At 41.0% G+C, this 22,081-nt stretch overlaps 1 protein-coding gene across 3 annotated transcripts in view; it reads left to right on the top strand.

The window, feature by feature from the left end:
• The window catches only part of ATIPCS3 (Inositol phosphorylceramide synthase 3), a 28,588-nt gene extending 14,602 nt beyond the window's left edge, over window positions 1-13,986 (top strand). The window contains exons 7-12 of one of the 3 annotated variants that reach the window (XM_087388071.1): window positions 10,962-11,022; window positions 11,168-11,270; window positions 11,405-11,500; window positions 11,635-11,687; window positions 12,951-13,090; window positions 13,413-13,986. In XM_087388071.1, the coding sequence (XP_087244197.1) occupies window positions 10,962-11,022; window positions 11,168-11,270; window positions 11,405-11,500; window positions 11,635-11,687; window positions 12,951-13,090; window positions 13,413-13,505 (546 nt within the window). In that variant the 3' untranslated portion in view covers window positions 13,506-13,986. Of the gene's footprint in view, window positions 1-10,961; window positions 11,023-11,167; window positions 11,271-11,404; window positions 11,501-11,634; window positions 11,688-12,950; window positions 13,109-13,412 lie in introns of all 3 variants that reach the window. The other 2 variants (XM_087388069.1, XM_087388070.1) reach the window with 2 other exon arrangements.
• The last annotated feature ends 8,095 nt before the right edge of the window (window positions 13,987-22,081 follow it).

The raw sequence follows: 22,081 nt of genomic DNA, 5'->3' as shown, positions 1-22,081 counted from the left end.
TCTGTGCAAAGGTCTCAGAAAACGAGTCTTTCTCCTTGTACCAGCCATTATCTAGCCCCACGATCCTGATTTTAAGTGCATCGTCATGCCTGACCTCATGTTCCTTAATCTCTGTGTTGACCTTCATATCCACCTCTCCTGTAACCTCTGTCTTTATGCATTGCACTTCTGGATTAAACATATCCTTGACTGTAGAAACAAACAGAGGGAAAGAAGGACATGTCTTACATGTTTGTATCACCTCATCTATCACTCCTTGCTTCCCGGGCCCTTCCAGATCTATCGTGATTCCATAGCTACCAAACGTAACTTAAGCTCTCAAATCTTTTACTGTAACTGAAGAATCCGTTCCTAGGGTACGGTAATGGGTCGGTTTTGCCTCTGATACGTCTTCTTGTATGGGGTGGGGATGTGAATAACAATTGTAGAATTGGAGATTTCTGCTCAATGGGGTTGAGGCAAGAGAATGAGAGAGGTAACTCACATTTGAATGGTCTGATGTAGTGCCAATTAGAAGTTTCAACTACATATCCATTATCCATTACATTCACATTATCCATCCCCACACACTTTCCTGCATGCATTCACATTTGAATGGTTTGATGTAGTGGCAATTAAAATTACTTAAGCACATTATCCATTATCCATTACACACACACACACACACACACACACACACACACACACACACATTTTTTTTTTGGGAGCCTTTTATTCGATCAACAATCATTTTGGTAAATTTGTAAATAATTGGCATGAGCGTGATAGGTCTCCAATCAGCCAAAGATTCACAGATTTGCTTTTTTGGAAGGAGTTTAACAAGACCTCTCTTTCATGTGTCTGGCATTTTTTGATTTTGCCAAGCAGAATTCACCATATGCAGCAAAGTATGCTTGAAAAGAGGCCAACATAAAAAAAAAACTCAACTGTAAGACCATCCCATCCTAGAGATTTCCATCTACTTCAGGATTTAATTGCATCTGACAATTTTCTTTCAGTAAAAGGTTCCTCCAATTCCAAAGCCTGAGTAGCGGAGATAATAGGAGAAACATACTGTAAAAGCACATTTCTTGCAGATAAAACCTGTTGCGAAGGAGGATCTGCATAACCAAACTGTTGAGAGAAATGATGTACACAAACAGAAGCAAGCTGTGACCATGGATGTAGTCCATGATCCATCAGGCATAAGCACCCTACAAATGTTTGTGTTTAATCTCTTCTGATGCAAGCTTCTAAAAAATTGTTTGGAAGAACAGCCTTTATCTATTAAGCTCTTTGTCTTGCTCTGGTCTCCCATTTGGCAAGTTTCTTGTGATCATTGATTCGGAGACAATGTTTAGCTTGGCATAGTGTTGTTTGCTCATGCAAGAACAAAGGATGAAATTGACCGAGTTCAGTGAGGTCTTGGCAAGTCAATTTAGCGTGAGCAACAGTTTCCCTTATAGTCTTCATGTAAGACTTGCCATAACCTCTAATTACAACTTGCATTTTGGAAACAAAAGAATCCCATGCATTATCAGTATCAAAGTGGCTCTGAGAAGATAGAGATTGATAGGCATCAGTAACCATTGCCTTGAAAGTAACATGCTGCAAATAGCTATTGTTTACAATCAGATGTCGCCCTTGAGGCAGTCTATCATCTGGCATAAGGATAGCCTCAACTATAACGGTGTGAAGATAGTGGGAGAGAGGGAAGGAGTCTCACTTGCGGCTTTCTCACATACACAATGGGGGAATACATACAAGGGTGAAGAATGAAAACAGTTTTCCTCTTCTTAGTTGTGAAAGCCAAAAGAACTCGAGTACAAAGAAATAGAAGAACCCTATATGTGGGTCTCAAACCAAACTCAACTAACTAAGGTGGCATACTAACTGAGCCATGAACTAGAGTAGATAAGGATAGTTGTCATCCAGCTATTATTCGTGGGTGGTGTACCAACCGCATCTGTAGCTAACAAGTTGGTGACATAAATGCACAACGGTCATCCTGGCATATCGCGAGTGGAGCTCGATATCTCAACACTCTCCCTCAAGCTCAATCCCAATTCCTGCACACCAAGCAGGTCTCTGAATTTGCGCAGCTTCTCTGCGCCCAATGCCTTCGTGAATATGTCAGCTACCTGATTCTCTGTGCTGACATAAACTAGATCAATAAGACCTAGTAAAACCTTCTCCCGCACATAGTGATAATGCACCTCAATGTGCTTTGTTCTAGCATGATAGACTGGGTTATTTGTCAAGTGTATACTGCTGATGTTGTCACAATAAATGACAACTGGTCCATCTGTAGACTGATGCATATCATAAAGTAGCTTATGTAATCAAGCTACCTCACATGCAGCCATTGTTGCACCCTTGTACTCAGCCTCTGTGCTCGACAAGGCAATTGTAGGCTGTTTCTTGTTGCTCCAGGTGACTGCAGCACTCTCAAAAGAAAACACATATCCATTGGTAGATCGTCTATCAAAAATACTACCAGCCTAATCAGCATCAGTGTATCCATGCAACTGTATCTGAACCCCAGTCTCATAAAGTAGTCCATACTGCAATGTGGACTTCACATACCTGAGTATGCGTCTAGCTGCATCCAAATGCGATTTCCTTAGAGCCTTCATAAACTGACTTATCAATCCAACAGCATAGCTTAGATCTGGCCTGGTAATAGTCATATAAATCAAACTTCCTACTATGCATTTGTACATAGTAGGGTCTTCCAAAAGCTCACCTGCATCTGTGCTTAGCTTCATATTCTGCTCCAAAGGAACTGAAATAGGCTTACAGCCTGTCATCCCATATTTGGACAACATGTCCAATCCATACTGCCTCTGCAAGAGCTGTATCCCACTTGTGATCTAATCACCTCAATGCCCAAGAAATAACGTAGCTCTCCTAAATCCTTCATCTCAAACTTCTGCCTCAATAGCATTTTCACATGAAGGATATCTTCATCACTATCACCTGTGATGATCAAATCATCAACATAAATGACAAGCAGCATAATACCTTTCTCTGTTTTTCTCACATAGAGTGAGAAATCTGCCTTGGAAATCTGAAAGCCAATAGTGACAAGATATTGTCCTATCTTGTCAGGCCATGCTCTAGGTGCTTGCTTCAAGCCATACAAGGCTTTCTTCAACCTGCAAACAAACTCAGGATGAAGAGCATGAACATAATCTGGTGGCTGCTCCATAAAGACCTCTTCTTGCAAATCACCATGCAAGAAGGCATTCTTTACATCCATTTGATGTAAAGACCATCCCTTTGATGCAGCCATAGCAATGACTACTCTCACAGTTGCTATCCTTGCAACCGGACTGAATGTTTTTTCATATGTCTGTGCATACTCCTTGACAACTAATCTTGCCTTGTATCTGTTCACAGAACCATCTGCATTGTGCTTGATCTTATAAATCCACTTACACCTAATTGCATTCTTGTCTTTAGGCAAAGGCACTAATTCTCATGTAGCATTTTCTTCCAAGGCATCCATTTCTTCATCCATGGCTTTCTCCCGTTTTTCATTTTTCATGGCTTGCTCAAAAGAAGTGGGTTCTGGTTCCTGTATCACTTTGACCATATAGGCATAGTGAATGGCTGTAAATCCGTCATATTTCAGTCTATCCACAGGATACCTAGCTCTGGTAGATCTGCGCAAAATAGGCTCACTTCCAGGTGCTTTAAAAACATCCTTGGTCTTCCTTACTCTATGTGTGACAATAGAAGGAATACCCAACTCAACATTAATGCTCTGTTCTGAGCCACTGGATTCACCATCCACATAAGAGTGACTTGAATTCACATCAAACATGGGCTGATCTACCTTCTCTTTTCCTTTTCGTGATACCTGCGTACCACTATCTGCATTGCTTTGAGTAGATTCTTCTGATCTCAATCTGCCTGTCCATGGCGAAGTATGTGAATCACTGCTAGAGGACACTGCAGGTCCACTGATGTTTTGTGATTGCTGCTGTGAATTTTGTGCAGCATTACTATTTTGTGCATCTATATCAATTATCACATTTACTGGTTTATATCAGCTGCTCATCTCATCAAAAACATCTCTGCTCACTGTGAACTTACGAGTAGAAGGGTTATAGCATCTATACCCTTTCTGCTACAGAGAATAACCAATAAAGACGCACTTCTCAGCTTTTGGATTCACCTTGGACCTCAACTCATCTGGCACATGAACATAGGCAATGCAACAAAAAATTTTCAAATGAGGAATGTTTGATTTTCTACGAGTATACATCTCCTCTGGCTTCATGTCATGTATTGCTGCAGTGGGAGTCCTGTTCATTATGTAAACCACTGTAGCAACTGCTTCAGTCCAATAATAATCTGATAGATCTTTTTCATTTAGCATGGCCCGAGATACCTCTCTAATATGCCTGTTTTTTCTTTGTGCAAGTCCATTTTGCTGTGGGGTATGACTGCATGAATATTGCTGCTTTATGTCATGCTCCTGTAGGAACCTTGCAAACTCATTTGAGAGGTATTCTTCCCCTCCATCTGACCTTAGGCATTTTATTTGCAGGCCTGTTTCTTTTTCAACCGTAGCTTTAAAAGCTTTGAAGTGCCCAAACACTTCACTTTTCTTTTTTATAAAATACACCCAAACTTTTCTGCTGAAGTCATCAATAAAAGTGACAAAATAGTGACAGCCTCCAATAGATGCAGCTTTAGTAGTCCACACATCAGAGTGGATTAATTCCAATGGCTTTTTACTCTCTTGAACATGCCTAGGAAATGGTTTCCTTGCCTGTTCTTCAAATTGATAGGCTTCACATACCTTATGTATTTCTGCAACCTTGAATTTAGGCAATCCTGCAACAATATTTTGGGTCTGCATTGATTTAAGTCGCTGTACATTAACATGACCAATGCGTTTATGCCAGATATCAATATCTGCAACAACACTAGTCCCATGTGCAAACATTGCTGCACTCAATTCAGGCATCTCTGCATCCAATGTAAACATCCTGTCCTTCTTTCCTTTTGCTATCAAGCGACCGTTATTTTTCATATCCTCAACAAAGCATCCATGAGGATTAAATATGACCTGCAATCCCTGCTCAACCATTTGACCAACAGAAATCAGGTTCTTGGTGATATTCGGGACATGAAATACATCAGACAGGTATTTCTTTTTCCCATCCTGCATAGACAAAGGAATTTTACTAATCTGTACAATAGGATGTGCAGTATCATCACCAGTCTTCACAAATCTTGGTCTTTTCATTTTTCTTGCATCTTGTATCCATTCTGCATGACTTGTCATGTGGTTTGACGCACCTGAGTCAACATACCACACATCATTTCTTTCATCTGCACTTGTCACAGAATTAGTCATGTGCTGCACCATAAACAGATGCTCATTTCTGTCATTACCCTGTCTACTAGAAGATGCATAGTTGTCTTGTTGCAATTTTTCATTCATAATGTCATTCTGCTTTTTGTAGCAGTCCTTAGCCATATGACCCATTTTACCACAGTAGTAGCATTCAACATTGTTGTTTGCATTTTAGTCTCTTTGCCATCCACCACGGCCTCTTTGGCTTCCCCTGCCTCTAGAGTTACCACGTCCTCCTCCATAGGACTGGTTTTCTTGAGTTTGCTGCATATTCTGATTTCTACCACGGCCTGCAGATCTACCTCCTCTACCTCTACCTCTGCCTCTGCCTCTGCCTCTGCCTCTACCTCTTCCAGCATTTGAGTAGAAGACAGTTTCTTTTGAAGTTCTTCCTGAAGAAGATGCACCCCATTTCTCTGCTCTTCAGAAATTAGAAGATCAAACAACTCTTCAAAATTAAAAAATTTTTCACGGATGGCAATGGATGTCCGGAACTGTGCATAATCCTTTCCTAGATCATTCAAGGTCACAGAAACTAGATCATCATCTTCCACTGGCGACTCAATGGAAGCAAGTGCATCTGCAATTTTCTTTACCTTCATGTGGTAGTCATTGATGCTCATATTTTCTCTGCACATTGTGCAACTCCTGCTTGAGCTGCATTTTCCTGGCTTGCGTATTTGTGCTGTACATTTTTGCCAAAGTATCCCATGTCTCCTTTGGCGTACTTGCATCCTGAATATGCACAATTATAGAATCCGAAATACTGATAGACAGCCAGTACATAACTTTTCTGGCTCTCTCATGCCATTCTTTAAATGTCTGCATTTTCTGTTGATTAGGAGTATTAGGAAGAACTGGTTCTTCTTCATTTCCTGTAATGAACTCCTAATAGCCTTTTCCCATAAGGAAATTCGTCATTCGAAACTTCCATGCTTGGGCCAGATATTTGTTATGTAGTAAGCTCACTAGCACAGTTTATGGCAAATCCAAAACAGTCTCACTGGAATGCAGCCAAAAGAGTCTTGAGATACATCAGAGGTACAAGACAGTTTGGGATAGAATACAGAGGAAGTCATCCATGGTTGCATGGATACTGTGACAGTGACTATGCCGGAGACCAGGAGACCAGGAGATCGACACAAGGATATGCATTTTTCCTTGGTCAAGGTGCTATATCATGGTTGTCAAACAAACAGCCAACTATTTCTTTGTCTTCGACTGAAGCAGAATATAGAGCACTCACTACAGGTGCATGTGAGGCTATATGGCTCAGAAGACTATTGTCAAAAACAGATTACTTTGATGAGTCAAAGCCAACAACAATTTACTGTGATAATCAGTCGGCTCAAGCATTGGCTAAGAATTCAGTATATCACTCTAAGATAAAGCAAATATTCTGTCACTACAAAAAACATAGCTTTTGCCTCATACGGGCAGATCTGTAAAATTGACGAAAGTGGTATTTGACCACACAGTCACTTCCTAGTGAAGATTTTGCATCAACAGGCAACAAGCATGATTTTGCAACTCCCAATATCTCTGCACACAGGCATACGATACAATTTTTGCGGCAACTTTTTACCGACCAGCAGAGCAGTGGTCACACAGTAAAAACAGGGTCTTTTTCTGAGTGCCTGCGAAGAACTTTCGCCTTCAAAACGGGTCTCGAAATGGCCTCGAATTAGAAAAATAAAGTCACAAGGGCTTTCCCCTTTCCCGCAGCATATACTGCTCTCTCGCCACACCACGAAGGGCATCTCAATCTGAGATAGTGCACTCTTGCACTTCCGGCTGTGCTACCTGCAGAGATTTGCTCCCAAACTCGAAAAGGAAAGCAACACTGGTCCTCTTATCAGGACACCGCGAACTTGGTTTGCTTTCTTGAGCTCCTTACCACGAACAAGGCTCTGATACCATGTGAAGATAGTGGGAGAGAGGGAAGGAGTCTCACTTGCGGCTTTCTCACATACACAAGGGGGAATACACAGAAGGGTGAAGGCTGAAAACAGTTTTCCTCTTCTTAGTTGTGAAAGCCAAAGGAACTCAAGTACAAAGAAATAAAAGAACCCTATATGTGGGTCTCAAACGAAACTCAACTAACTAAGGTGGCATACTAACTGAGCCACGAACTAGAGTAGATAAGGATAGTTGTCCTCCATCTATTATTCGTGGGCGGTGTACCAACCGCATCTGTAGCTAACAAGTCGGTGACATAAATGCACAACGGTTACCTTGGCATATCGCGGGTGGAGCTCGATATCTCAACAAACGGTGCATGATCTGAATGCACAAAGGCATAGTCAATCCACATTTTGCATGTGAAAACATCATTTTGTTGTGGGGCTACGCTATACCAGCGATCCAGATGTGTCTGGTAAGAAGAAAGGGCATTATGTTGAAAAGTGTATCCAGGTAACAAAAGCTGCAATTCCTTCCAAAGGTCAACTAAATCAAGATAAATCAGTAATTGAGACCATTCATGCCTTTTAGAGGTTAACATATGAGTATTTCTTGATGTATTGTCACCCTGTTGCAGAGCATTATTGAAGTCCCCACGTATAAAGGCATGATATCTCCATGGATATCGGTGCATGGCATCCCAAATTGCACTTCTATCCCGAGAAGATTGAGGTGCATATACAGAAGCAAATTCAAACACCTCGCCTTGAATGATGCATTGAAGAATAATCCATTTGCCTTGATTATCATTTAAAGCAATAACTGGTTGAAGCTCATGCTTAATCAAAATGACTACACATGAGAAAGAGTGCTCCCTAGCATAAAAGATATCATATCCGCAGTAATGACCTGTCTTTCCTGCATAGACATGCTGATTGTGTTCTTGTAATGCCACTATAGCCACTATATCAGGCTGAAATCGATTGATATACGGCCACATAGATTTCCATTTCCTAATGTTGCACATTCCCTGAACATTTAAGGTAAGGCGCGTGCGCGCACACGCACACGCACACTTTTTTTGTGAAATCTTATATTTCTGTGTGGGAAATCCCAAAAAGGGGTAAAAACCCACCAATAAGTAAGTAAAAATTTACAAGTAAAGCCTCAGAGCAAAAGTCAAGAGGCAGCCTAGTAAAAAGTTACAAGATTCAAACTGGAGGAGGATCAAAGACAACATCCTCTAGTTTCAAATTGTTGCTTTCTAAAAATTGATGCAATGAAGAAACTGCACCATTAATAAAAACCACTTGTTTTTTGCCCTTGTGATTCTTCTTTATATAAGCTGGGAGCTTGAATTTTTGAATCACAAGGTCAAAAACCTGTTGCAACATAGGATGAAAAGACTCCAGAGAAAAAGAGACATCTGCATCCTGAGAAAGAGACTCTGGCATAGTCATCATAGGCAAAGGAACTGGAGTAATGTTTGCACTCTCTGACGAAGGAGTTGCATTCACTTTGAGTATCAACCGGAGAAATAGCAAGCACATCATCTTGTATAATGCCCTCATCAAGGGGCACATCCATATCTTGAGGAGAAGGAGGTTGATGATGATCAATACGAGTCCGATCTTGAACTTTCGTAGCAGCAAAAAGATTGGCCTGTGACTTATCTACCTTTCTCCAATAGTGCTTCAGAACAGTAAGAGAAGGCTTCTCCAGTGAAGCCATAGCAAAAATTGGAGGAGAAGGGAGAGTAATCTTGACAGTTGAGGAAGGAGCAGGAGGAGTGGTCTTGGAAGCAGAAGAGCAATCACGTGCAAAGTAACCAACCTGGCGGCACCGATTACATGCTGTAGGAAAGAGGCGAAATGCAGCCTGGTTCGCATCGGATGAGCAAATCCCAAATCAAGATTCAGAGTAGAAGGCACGGGCTGCATCATATCCCGCAGAACACAAAGTCGAACATCCCGAGTAGCTTGCAAGAACTCATGCAGAGGCCTCCCCAAAAAAGCTACAAGGGTAGGAAGATGCTGAAGAAGAGGCACAGGCAAAGCTTTGAGGGTAATCCAAACCGGACAATACGTCAAAAGGGAAGCAGCCGGATCAAAAAGTGGATCCCAGGGCATCACATAGGCAAAGAAACCTGCTCCAGGAACCCCAGCACGGCTAACAAGACTCTCCACCACTTGAGTCGTCGGACATTGGGTGTAATAAAACCCTTTGCCCATAAAGACAGAGGAAGAAATAATATTTGGGCCCATTGCAGCTTCAGCCCATCGACAGAGTTGTGCTGTAGAAAGAATCCTACCCAGAAAAAAGAGACAAACCCCAAACTGTTGAGCCTGTCGAAAACCGGAGACCAAAAGGGTAGAATCCAAAGACCGAACAAGAGGTGAACCTGAGGAGGGAACTTCTGCAACAGAAGCAACACATAGCACTGACGAAGAAGTTCCAATTGAAAGGGATAAGAGGGACCATCTGCTATATCCAGTTTCGCTGACTTGAGCGAGTGCGAAGAAGCCAAACCACCATGCTTCCGCCGAGTGAAGACACGCGCAGGAGAGGATAGGGCAGAAGGATGGGCTGAAACTTTGAAGACAAAGGAACCATCAGACGAAGCAGTAGGAGGCTGCTATTGCAAATCAGATACAGGCTGCTGCAGATTTGAAGTAGAAGACCGAGGCTGTACATAATGCTGCAGAGCAGGAGCAGTCGGTTGCTGGAGAGAAGGGATAGGCAGGGAAGAATGTACGGACGGAGAGGGCAAGGGTACAGACAGACGTACGGTAGAGGCTGAGACAGGGAAAGGCAGCTGTATAGAAGCACACAGAGGCTGTACGGAAAGGACCGTGGGCTGGACAGCAGGGTATGGTTTCTGTATGGAATTGTACGGGAGCTGTACGGAGGCGCACGGGGAAGAGACCGAAGCCTGCAAGATCTGTACGGACATAGAGGCTGAGAAGGAGGGTACGGAAGGGGATGAGGGCCGTATAGGCATGCATGGGCAGGGTACGGAGGTCGACAAGGGTACGGACGAGGGAGTAGTAGCAGAGCTCTCCATTGCAGCTCACACACACACACACACACACACACATTATCCATTACATATATACAGACTCATTATTCATCCCCCACACACTTCCCTGCATGCATGCAGACATGCACACACACATACACACACACACACACACACACACACACACACACACTCACATGCAGATATGAAGAGGTTCTTTCACTCTTACTAGACCCAGATGAGCTCTTGGGCTAGTAATTGTTATAATTCTTACCAAGTTGAGTCTTAGTTGTCTTGTGGCTAGTGAAGATGGTTCAGGGTGATGCTTGTCTTATTTTGTCTGTACACAAGCTTGAGTTTTGTTGCATTTTTTAAGGTTTAATTTGTTTCCTGGGGTTTTAAGTGTATCTGTGTTTGTAAGCTCAGTCTGTTCTAAAGATTGTGGTGTCTCAGAGACTGTATTATAACGTGCATTTTGAAGATTTGAGACAATTTGTGATGATTTTCACACAAGTACTGTAGGGTTGTGTGTTTCTTTTCTTTTGGAGGTGTGAACATATTTTTAGCTCATCATACACATTTTTGAGCAGTCATATCGTTTTCCAACATTAGAAACCTTTTTCCTCTACAGGATTGTTGTCAGGAATTCTGAGGTTAACTTATGGTTTTTAACTGTCAATATGGCAGGGATCCAAAATGGCATCTCTTCCCACTCCCAAAACCGTTTCTGAAGTGGTTTTGATAAACTGTATGTAGCATCATCCGTTGCCCACTCAAAAGGCTTCCAAAGAATATAATGTTGATAGTGTCAAACTTAGACTCTTTCTCTCTTTAAAGGTTGTGTCCTGATTCATGGTGGATACTTCACTGAATAAACTGTGTTTGTGGTGCAGTTCCACATGGAATAATATATGGATGTGGGGACTTGATATTCTCATCACATATGATATTTACCCTTGTCTTTGTGCGGATGTATCAGAAATATGGAAGCAAAAGGTAATTGAAAGGATTCTGGCCTCATGTCTTCTTACTTATTGAGAATTGATGAAATTAGAGGCTTTGTGCGTGTTTGGAAGCTTTATTTTTTTCATGTGTGGAGAGTTGACAGAGGATGATTCTCTCTCGTGCAGATGGATAAAGCAGCTAGCTTGGGTTGTAGCAGTAGTGTTAAGTCTACTTATTGTAGCCTCAAGAAAGCATTACACTGTGGATGTTGTTGTAGCTTGGTACGACCCTCTTTAACATTAAATCGGTCAACCCCTTTTCTTGATATTATAATCCTTAATCTTGCTATTTTTAGTTTGATTCAAGTCTGTATTATTTTACACAGTTTGTCTCATGTGCCTTGTATTTTATACAGGTATACGGTGAATCTGGTTGTTTTCTATGTGGATAGACAACTTTTTGACATTGGTAAGCTTTGGAAATATGGATGCTCTATATGCATGTCTGTAAACATTGTCAATTTGTGATACGAAATTCCAAATACTGTCCTGTACAGTTAATAAGCCCTTGCAAAGCCCTCGCAACAATGAGGAATGACCTCTTAATGCTTAAACCTGTTTGAAGTCCTTATCCAAGATTCTGCAATCTGATGGCTGACTTTAAGCTAGGAATGTGATGTGAAGAATCTAGATTTCCTGATGAAAGCTTGTCGTTTTGTGGTGCAAGTGACTTGCTTGGGGTAAAATTTGAGGGACCAGTCTAGTCTCACCTTAACCAGGCTTCTGATTGAACAAAGTGCAGCTAACCAGGCAAATGCACCTAAGCAGGCATTAGGCCCTAGTATCTTATCACTTATTGGCCTTATTGTGTAGCTTTGTGGGAAATTCCTGCAACTTTGTGATTAACATTACTGTCTTTCTTGGATAAATGTGTATAAACTCTGGTGTGGTATGAGATTTTTTTAAAACTTTTGATGACTTAGGAGAATAACTTGGAATCTAGGAGGGATTTAGGTCCAAATTAGAGATGCAAGTGTGCCAATGTGATTCTTCATCTTCCTTTGTTTAATGAATTTACAATAAATTTCATCTCCTATGATGTTGTCATTCTGCATAGGTCTAAGATTATGCCCACATGCCCATTTATTGAACGATTGTTGTCCAGTAACCCTGTGACGACGTGTTGTTCTCTCCCATCTGTGTGGAAACCAGCTGGGAGTTAAGGTTATATTTCTTTTGATCAATGGTTTCTAATGTGTAATGTACCTATGATGAGAACAATACCAACTTGCTAATCTTCTTAATGAGGTTACATTTTTATGTAGGAGGTTTGGAATGTGGTCCCACGAAAGCATTTATTTCCTGAAAATCTGTGACATTAGGATTCTTCTTTAGTATTCTTCTATTTGTATATTTGGCATTAGCGCGGCTGCTGCTGTTCAAGAAGCTTATTTGCTGCTGCTGTACATACATGTTATACTTGCAGTATCAGTTTTTGATGCTGTCAACAAGCCTCCTGAGTATTAATCTGGTTTTTATATATTGTATAAGCACTCAGGAAACATGCTTTGCACAGTGCAAGCTGTGATAGTTTTTAAAATGCTTGGGACAATATGAAGCTAACAATGTATTTGAATGGTTGTCCTTGGTTTGCTTATTTTCTTCTTGGCTTTTTTATGGATTTGGGGTAGCGCAAAGAACTTGCTTTACTTATTGATTACATTTGTTGCAGAAGTTATGGAGCGCACATCCGGCAGTGGATCACCATTGCTGCCCACAAATATGAGGGATAAAGATGGCCAAGGCAAAGAAGAACATCATAAGTTGCTAAATGGCAATGGTGCTGGCATGGGAGATGTTCCATCTGATTGGGTATGCATATGCTCCTAGGTGTGTGGATTTGTATGTGTGAGAGCATATTTTTATCTATGGTCTACCCCCACTGTTGGGCGCTGATGATGTTAGTGGGGATGTTATACTAGCTAGTCCCTGCTATGTGTTGGAGTTTATGGTTTTCAACCTTGTGAGTGACTATCATGAGATTGAAACTGCACTATGTTGTGTTTTTAGAGGATGAGTTTGGGAATGTTCCTGGATTCATCTAGGTATATGCTCCTAGTTATGTGCTTCATGTTTTATATTAAACTTAGCTGTGACTAAGCACTAAAGTACTCTCAAATTGATGTTGGTCCAGAGACAGCGAATGCCTAATGGCAAGATCATTGATGATGGAAGCCCTAAATTTGGAAGTCCTACTTTGACTGATATTGTGTTAAATGGGTCTTGATCAGCATTGTACCTTGGAGATCTCAATCTTTGCCAAAATGTGTGCATTAGATTGTTCCTGCTACGATTGGGTTTTACCTTTTGCGTGACCCTCAAATGATTCACAATTCATTTGTAACAGACTTGGGAGGTTCAACTTACAGATATTCTTCTGTGGGAACTGGATCCATATTTTGATCTGTGAAGGATTGCGGGGTTGTCCTCTGCTTCGGTGTACTTTACTTGAGAACAGTAATTTCAGCGAGTGATATAAGCTCCAATGAGCCAAATCATTCATTGAGTTTGTATTTTACTCCAGCTTCAGGCTACTTTGAAGACACGGATTTGCACGTGTTCTGAAGAGTATTGCTTGTACATTACCTTTTCTTGCAAGTTCCAGGGAGTGCTGTTAAAGGTGCAATATGAAAGTTATTAGGTGTATCCCTACAATTTTGAAGCACGTTTTGAGCATATAAATTTCGTCTCGTAATCATTTCAAAATATTCAACTTTCTACTTGATTTGTGAACATACAATGTGCAAGGATTTGGCAGGTGGATGGGCATGGGCATATTTGGAAGTTTACTGGGAACGCGCCTTCATAACAGGAAATAATTTTAGAAATTGGCTGGCGAGGGCTTGGCAATATATTTGTCTTATGTACGAATACTTTTTTAAATGGAATAATTTATAATGTAGTAAACTACGACTGTAAATAGATGTGCTGCAGGGTGAGTAGAGGTGTGATTTGAGATTGGAGTGACAGCTTGTTTGGTTGGGTCTTATGCAAGAAGTCCATTGTTTTAATACGTTATCTAGGTGCTTGATTATACCACCTGAGCTTTACGAAATTATTGTCGATGCAAATTTTCATATAAAGGAAAATCCATTTTAAACTTACTTTCATTATCAAGGAGAGCCACATTTCAATGTACGAAGGTGCTGAACTGAACGATAGGCAGGTGGAAATTGCTGAATATCATGGACAAGCTTAACATTAGTTTGTAGTACAAGACACCATGATGTTCTTTCTAGGTGTTTAAAAAATGTTGCAAATCTCATGTAAATGTCCTCTAATAGGACAATCCATTATGGAAGGCTTGCTTTATGTTTCACAGTGCCTTGGCTTTCGATCATTTGTGGCATGATGTTGAAAATTAATTTATTTCAGAATGACAGATATAGCCTTTTGTGGGGAATTCAACCTAAGGAATCTTAGTTCCAATGGTGCACAACCTTAATAAAGAGGCAAGCAATGAGTGCAAAGGCTGCCACTTTCGTATGGAGCTCATTAGCATTGGCAGGGCAACGTAGCACCTTGTGATACCAAATTAGGCCATCCTCTTTTGCACATCCCATTGTTAGATATTGACAACCTTCAAATTTTAATAATCGAGAAATTTTTATGAAACAGACATTTCAGTAATAAAAACATTTGATATATCCATTTGTAAAGTAGGACACGTCATTCACTAAATTTAGCTTGTCTCATTTATATTTGTCAAAAGTCGATGCAATAAGATAATGGATTGAGTATGCAATTGCATATGGCAAAACTATCATTACTGTTTGAAAATAGTGTGAAGCTATGATAAATGATAGCAAACTTGCTTAAATCATGGTCTCAAGATTTGGGTCACCTATTGCAAGAGTAGCATCTAGGTTACTCTTGTGGATCATCCCTCGTCATGTTTACTTGTCACTTGTGGTCATGTTTACGTGTCACGTGTGGATCCTATCTCATCATGTTGATAATTATCGAGTGTGAAGTTGCTCAAGATGGAGTTGTCATATCTGCTTCAGATGCTTATAGCTATATATGATTATTCTTCGACTTAACGCTTGCTTTGAAGTGCATTGATGTGAAACTGTAGTTGTAGCCAAATCTATTTGGGTGTCCTTTGAGCTATTTATGTTAGATTGGCATCATCAACCTTTATGACATTTGGAAATCCAGAAATTTACCATTTCCCATAATGTACTTAAATGTTAGTGCACTTCAAATACTATCTATCTTGACACTTTTGCAACAAGGTGGATACTATTCAAAAGGCCTTGCTCAAAGGAAATGCCTATGGCAAAAGAAGGAAGTATTGTGAGTTGCATTGATGATTTTGCCTTGAAACTCATGGCCTGTGAAACCAAAATGCTTTTTAGATCGATCCATTGCTATTGTATCCATGCCAAGTACGGGACAAAGCTGGAAATTGTGCAAAACAATGTCGCACCAAAGGTTTGAATTCACCTTTCGGCTGATATATCCCAATTGAGCCTCCCTAAAAGCTAGTCTCTCACCACCTGTCTTCAAAATAGGCCTCCTCAAGAGCTACTGCTCTCTTATGACTAGAAATCTTTAGAATAACCCCTAATGTCAATGACAAATCTCTTCTCCTACAAACAAAAGAAAGAATTTCCTTAGTGTGCTGAATAAATATACTAGAACGATAGGTCGTAGACCAAACAAGGTGAATGATATGTATCTATCATTCATTAGGCCTACCTTTGGGTGAGTGAAATGCTTAAGAGAGAGCATAAAATTAGAGGCATGAAAAGGAAAGAGTGTACAAAGAGTAGTAAATGCAAATGGTCCAAAAGTCAACAAGATAAATTTGAGAGAGAGAGAGAGAGAGAGAGAGAGAGAGAGAGAGAGAGAGGGAGGGAGGGGGGGGGAGGCTTGCCTAGAGAGAAGAAGAAGAAGAAGAAGAAAAGAGAGAGAGAGAGAGGAGGGGAGGGGGGACTTGCCGAGAGAGAGAGAGAGAGAGAGAGAGAGAGAGAGAGAGAGAGAGGAGGAAGTCACTAAATGCATGCATTAAAGCCTCTTACAAGGAGCATACTTGGACCAATCACCTTTGTACCAAAGTCATAAATACCAACGTGCCAAAGTTGCTAGCAACCAATAGGAAATTCTCACCCCAACAAATTAAAAAAAAAAAAAGATTTTTAGCTTTGCAAAACTGGAACCGTTGCTAAGGCTACCCCAGAGGGCAGGCAAAAAAGGATTGGTTTTAAAATGATTTTAGGAGAGAATAGTTTCCCAAGGTTTGCATCGAGGTCACTTAGTTGGGACCAAGTATTACTCGGTAGAGCTAGGTGTCATCAACTCATATGCTGTTCAAAAGGTTTAAGCAGCTTTGCAGCACACGCTTCAAAGTCTCACAAGCCTACAACAAACCTAAGTTAAAAACAGACGTCGACCAGAGCGGTTAGAAAATGGAACGACAGCTTCCAAAAATTCAAGTAACAAGAAAGATGAAAACCGAATCCACGGTGTAGAGGACTTTCTCGCGATGTTGTAGAGGACTTTCTTGCAAAATGGCACCTTTTGCTCAGTGGTTTGCACCTGGGGGAGCACAGAAAGAGAGGGACGGACAAGGTGCAGGACTCTAAATTCTCCTCCCATGATGATGCTCGAGCCGAAGCAGAGCCGCAAATGTTATGTACAGTCGTACACGAACCTTAAAACTTAAAAGGGAAAAGCAAATCGACGAGGATCTCGTAAGAAGCATTGTTCATCTAGTGAATTGATACGTTACGTCCCGCATTAACCTTCAGTGATATCTGCAAATGTAGGAATCTCAATGTTATCTCCCGCATTAAGCTTAAGTTAAATCTACAAGCAGAGGAATCTCTTTGTAATCAGGATAAACACGGTCGTACTCTCTCGCGACCAAGAAAGTACGAAGCCACGACGATCAAGTTTCTTAACCCTGCATGAATATATGGATTAGGGACAGGGAGGGGGGACTCCTTTCCCCCTCATTAAATGGCGAGGAGGTCATTTTATTTAGGGGAAAAGGCGGACCCTCCCTTAATGTGCCACTTGTAATATTTTGAAGGTGGGCATGTTCAAGATTACGATCCTCCAAAAAAATTTGATTGAACGATTGAGATCGTCTTACGAGCGACCCTAACCTTTGACGATGTAGAAAAAGAGAACAACTAGCATTGATCCATGAGTTTCGGCACTTGCTTTTCACTGCATCAAGGGTGCGCGACGGAATTCTCTTTGCAATCGAAAAACAAGAAAACCAAACCTGCCATGCCAAACTTGGAAGAACGAATAATGCTGCACAACATGTGTGCGAATTCGTAGAAGTTAAAATTAGGAATTAAGTTAAATAAAAAACTCCTATTTTTTCTCTTTTGAAAAAGGTGAATAGTTACTAAGCCCTTCCCCTCGAGGGGCAAGCGAAAAATCTTATATACTCAAGGAGACTTCTTGTTCTTAGCTCTTGACCACATTGCAACATGAACTTAAATGTTAATTGCACAATGAGATTTAAAATTCCACCTATTTAAAAGTGGGAGGTAAGATTGGTCCCACATAAATCTTATATTGTATTTCAAAATCTACAAGACAGTTCTATCCCTTATATACAATATTTTACCTTTTGTGGTACATTTCAATATTTTCAGGGCATTTTGTGAAAGCAAGTTTTTTGACCATTTTTCAAGCACAACCAAGCAACGACCTTTTGAACAAAATCTCACCTCAAGTATATTTCATTTCTCTTCATAAAGGCAACTAAGAGAAAATCAAGCATGTGTTGCACATTGAGCTTCCATATGAGAATGCATCCCTTTTGCCTTTAGTAGGGGAGAATTGTTTGCAACCAACAAAGAATTATAGGCTTAAAGAAATGACCATAAAAAAGCTTGGATATTTCGGTAAAATGGAGAAATTACCAAATGAGTGCACCAACTTGTTTAAATATAACTCCTCATAACATCAAGACTATTTGGTATAATGGAGATATTTATCCAAACAAGTGCACCGGCTTTTTTTAAATATAACTATTCATCACATTAAGATTAGTTGACAACCTCTTGTAGAAAGTCAAAAGCAAAAAGCTTTTTCTATTTTTGATTTTGATAAGATATGGTTTATTAAACACTTAAACGTAACGGTGCTCCTTCGAAAACTTGTACAATGGCTAACATGGAAATTGAAATAGCATAAAGAGTGCCATAAGCTAGACTAGCCTAAAGACTAGATAAAGGATTAGTTGGACAAGAAGGCGGCGTGAATTACTCTTTGTGCATGGTTGCTCAGGAGATTTTGAAGGTCATGACCTTGGTTTCCCCAAGTTTGACTTTCAAGTCATGTGTCTCGAAGTAGGTATGAAGTGCATCCAAGTGTCACTGGAGGCCCTTTGCTAAGGATGAGAGTAAAACCACATCGCCTACATATAGTAGGATTTGAATCAAGGAGTCGAAAAGAAAGCAACTTGCCTCCTCTAGTGTCCCAATGAAAGTCACAAGCTCGTTTATGTGGAGGCCGAACAAGGTTGGTGATAATGGACAACCTTATTTGACCCCAATAGTGCTCATGGTCTCCCCTATCCATCTTGCACCCATCCTAACCTTGCCTGACACCTTCTCATAGAGTGCCATGACTACCCAAATGATCTCCTAACCATACCCTAGCTCCTACAATCATTTGATGAGGCAAGCCCTCGACATTGTGTCAAAAGCTTTTTTGAAATCCACAGAGTAGTAATAAACCCTTTGTCTAGCCTCCTCGATGACACCTTTGAGTGTAAGTATATGATCTAGAGTCACGTGATTGGCTCGAAAGCCTACCTGTCCCTTGACTTAAGTCCATGGAGCTTTATAAACCGGCTAACCGTTGAGCACTGATGCATAGATTTTGTACATGACATGCCCAATCATAATGGTTCTGTAGTTTCTAGGCTCGTGAGATCAGGAGTGAGGGTGTTTTAAGGGTCTAGGTGTGGGGGAAATTGATGCAAACCACCTCATTAAAAAGCTTTGCTTAGATCAAGGCCATAGTATTTATTACCTAGTCCCTCATGATCTTTTGTTCACCATTATGAAGCTTCAAAGATGGATGTTTGACACCAATGGTTGTGAAAAGTGTGCAAGTAGGAATGGGTAAGTGTGAGAGGTCAAGTGACGGTACATGAGGAATGTCATATACAACATGATTATGTAAGAGTGCCATAGTGTGGTGTCCATAAGAGATGAAACTTTTTCCAAAAGGCCTTAGAGGTGTTATTACATAGAATGTTTATTCACGTGTTATGGCAAATGAAGGTTTGCTTCTTTCGATGGACTAGTTGACCGTAATTACATATTGTCTTTGCCTCACTCAAAAGGTGATGCTTATTAGTCTCAAATCTAAGTTGCCGACACAGAGTCTTACACTCATCATTGTACCAACCATTGTAGGGCTCTAAGACAAGAGGCTATGGGTGAGTGGACCGAGTGTGGTGTGAGAGTGTAGGATGACCTCATGAAGAGAGTGGATATTCAAGGCAACTCAACCCTTTAGGAGCAATATGTTATCATTATATGCGAGTAGGTTGGAAAGGCGTGTAGAGTAATGAGGTGAAAGGTTATGATCAAAGCATATATCGTGATACACAGAGTGCATGGGTGGTGTCGTGTGCATTGTAAGGAGAGAGATATATTAAACAGAGAGGTGTGTGATATGCTCTCGGAGGTTGTGGCGAGATAGAGCAGTCAATGATATGTGAGGTGAAGGCAAGGGATTTGATGAGGCAATCAACTACACTCAAGTCCCCCATGTGAAAAACAAGTGGATCCACTCGAGGAGGGCTACTAATATAGACCATCAAGAACATGTATCTCTAAGAAAGCATGCCCATAAGGATCAAGCTCATGCACACCCCCCCCTGTGGGGGTTAAAGATCACTGTGCCTTTACCCCGATTATGTACAATACTCAAACACATATATAAATGAATGAAAAAGAAGATTATGGTGTCCTGCACCCACCAAAACTTGTGTGGCTCTCTGTTTCTCTCTCTCCCTCTTCCGTTCTCGCTTCCGTTGAGAGCACTCTCAACTGGTATTAGAGCCCGAGTGATCTAGCTGAGCGTGCGTGAATGCTTGAAGCTCAGCAGCTGTGTGGGAGGAAGGAGAAGCTCTGTGGGAAGCTTTGTGGGTGACTTTACTTGCATCCGAGTGTGTAGAGACCTTGGAGGAACCTTTTGAAAAGTCACTTTGGTTTTGCGAAGTGGTTTTGAGAGCCTGTTAAGTGTTTTCAAAGAAAAAGTCATTTTTTGAGCTTTTCCCCGTTCCATTCGATGACAGACTCTGTATTGACTTGTAGAGGCAACTATTGCTTGCTTTTGGTGTCCACTTCACTTCAGGAGCTTGAAAACACCTTCATTCTTGAATCTGGGGTCATTTCATTGGATTTCTGACTCACTGTGTCAGTTTCTGTATTTTTCTGCCCGGGTGTTGGAACTCAAGTTTGGAGCAACCATTTGCAGATCTGTCAATTCCGGTGGACTCAAGAGGTCCTAAAACTTCTACGTTGCTCATCATTCGCACTCCGGTGAAGTTTACAAACAGTTCTGTTTCCAAAAACGTTTTTCAGTCCATGTGTTGGAGCCAGTGATTGAGACCACAGTTTCCAAAACTGTTTATCCCATTGCGTTCCGGATGCCCAAAAACCCCTACCTATCAATTCTTGCATGATTTGGTGGAGTATTTTCAGAGTTATAGATCTCTGTATATTCAATTTCGTTTCTCTGTTATGCATTTTTCATTTTAAGGTTTTGAAACCTTAGATTTATGCCACATGGCAGTGGATAAGTGTTGACTCCCATTTCTCACTTATCGGTTCGGATTTTGTATATGGTCCCATGCCTACACGGTCATTAGGCGGGGCTGAATACTATGTGACATTCATTGATGATGCAACTAGGAAAGTCCGATTTCTTGCTGAGTCCCAAGTGTGGTTAGAAATGGCTGGCCTTGGTTGAGAATCAGTCAGGTAGAACGCTTAAATGCCTACGGACTGACAATGGTGGAGAGTATCTCTCATGACTTTCAGCATTTCTATGATACACGTGGGATTAAGAGCGAGCTCACATCCCCTCGTACTCCAGAGCAAAATCCAGTTGTAGAAAAGATGAACTGTACCATTCAAGAAAGGTTGTAATGCATGCTTTCCAATGCAAGTCTTTCTGGTGGTTTTTTGGCTGAGGCAATGAAGATTGCAGTGCATGTGATCAATAGATCACCTAGTAAGAGTTTGGATGGTGGTATTCCTAAAGAGGCATGGAGTGGCAAGAAGCCCTCTTACTCTTATTTGCGTATATTTAGGTGTGAGGCATATGCACATGTGCCAAAAGAGCTTCGAAAGAAGCTAGATCCTAAGTCTAGGAAATACATCTTTCTGGGTTATGGTGAAAGTGGAGAGATGGGCTATCGTCTCTGGGATCCAGAAGCAAAGAAGATCATACGCAGCCATGATGTAGTCTTCAATGAGAAGAAGATGCATAAGGCACCCATAAGGGATGTGGAAATGAGGAGAATCACTTTCTAGGACGTAAATCCACCTGCATATGTTGATAAACAGCAAGTTGTCCATGCACCAAATGTACAAGAAATGGTACCACTAAGTACTTCCACAGGTATACAATCAAGGGTAGATGATGGATCATCTATTGGTGAAAATAATGAGCCAAATATGACTGATATGCAGGTGGGAAAGCAAGCTGAAATGCCCTTGAGAAGATCATCTAGAGTGTCTAGACTGCCTGATAAGTTTGTTCCAGAGGTAGACTATGTGATGCTTACTGATTGCGGGGAGCCTTCTTGCT

Source organism: Dipteris shenzhenensis, chromosome 17 (assembly GCF_047967505.1).
Source record: "Dipteris shenzhenensis isolate YYH24624 ecotype China chromosome 17, Dip_SZ_1.0, whole genome shotgun sequence".
Lineage (NCBI taxonomy): Eukaryota > Viridiplantae > Streptophyta > Polypodiopsida > Gleicheniales > Dipteridaceae > Dipteris > Dipteris shenzhenensis.
This window is presented reverse-complemented; position numbering and strand designations above follow the sequence as displayed.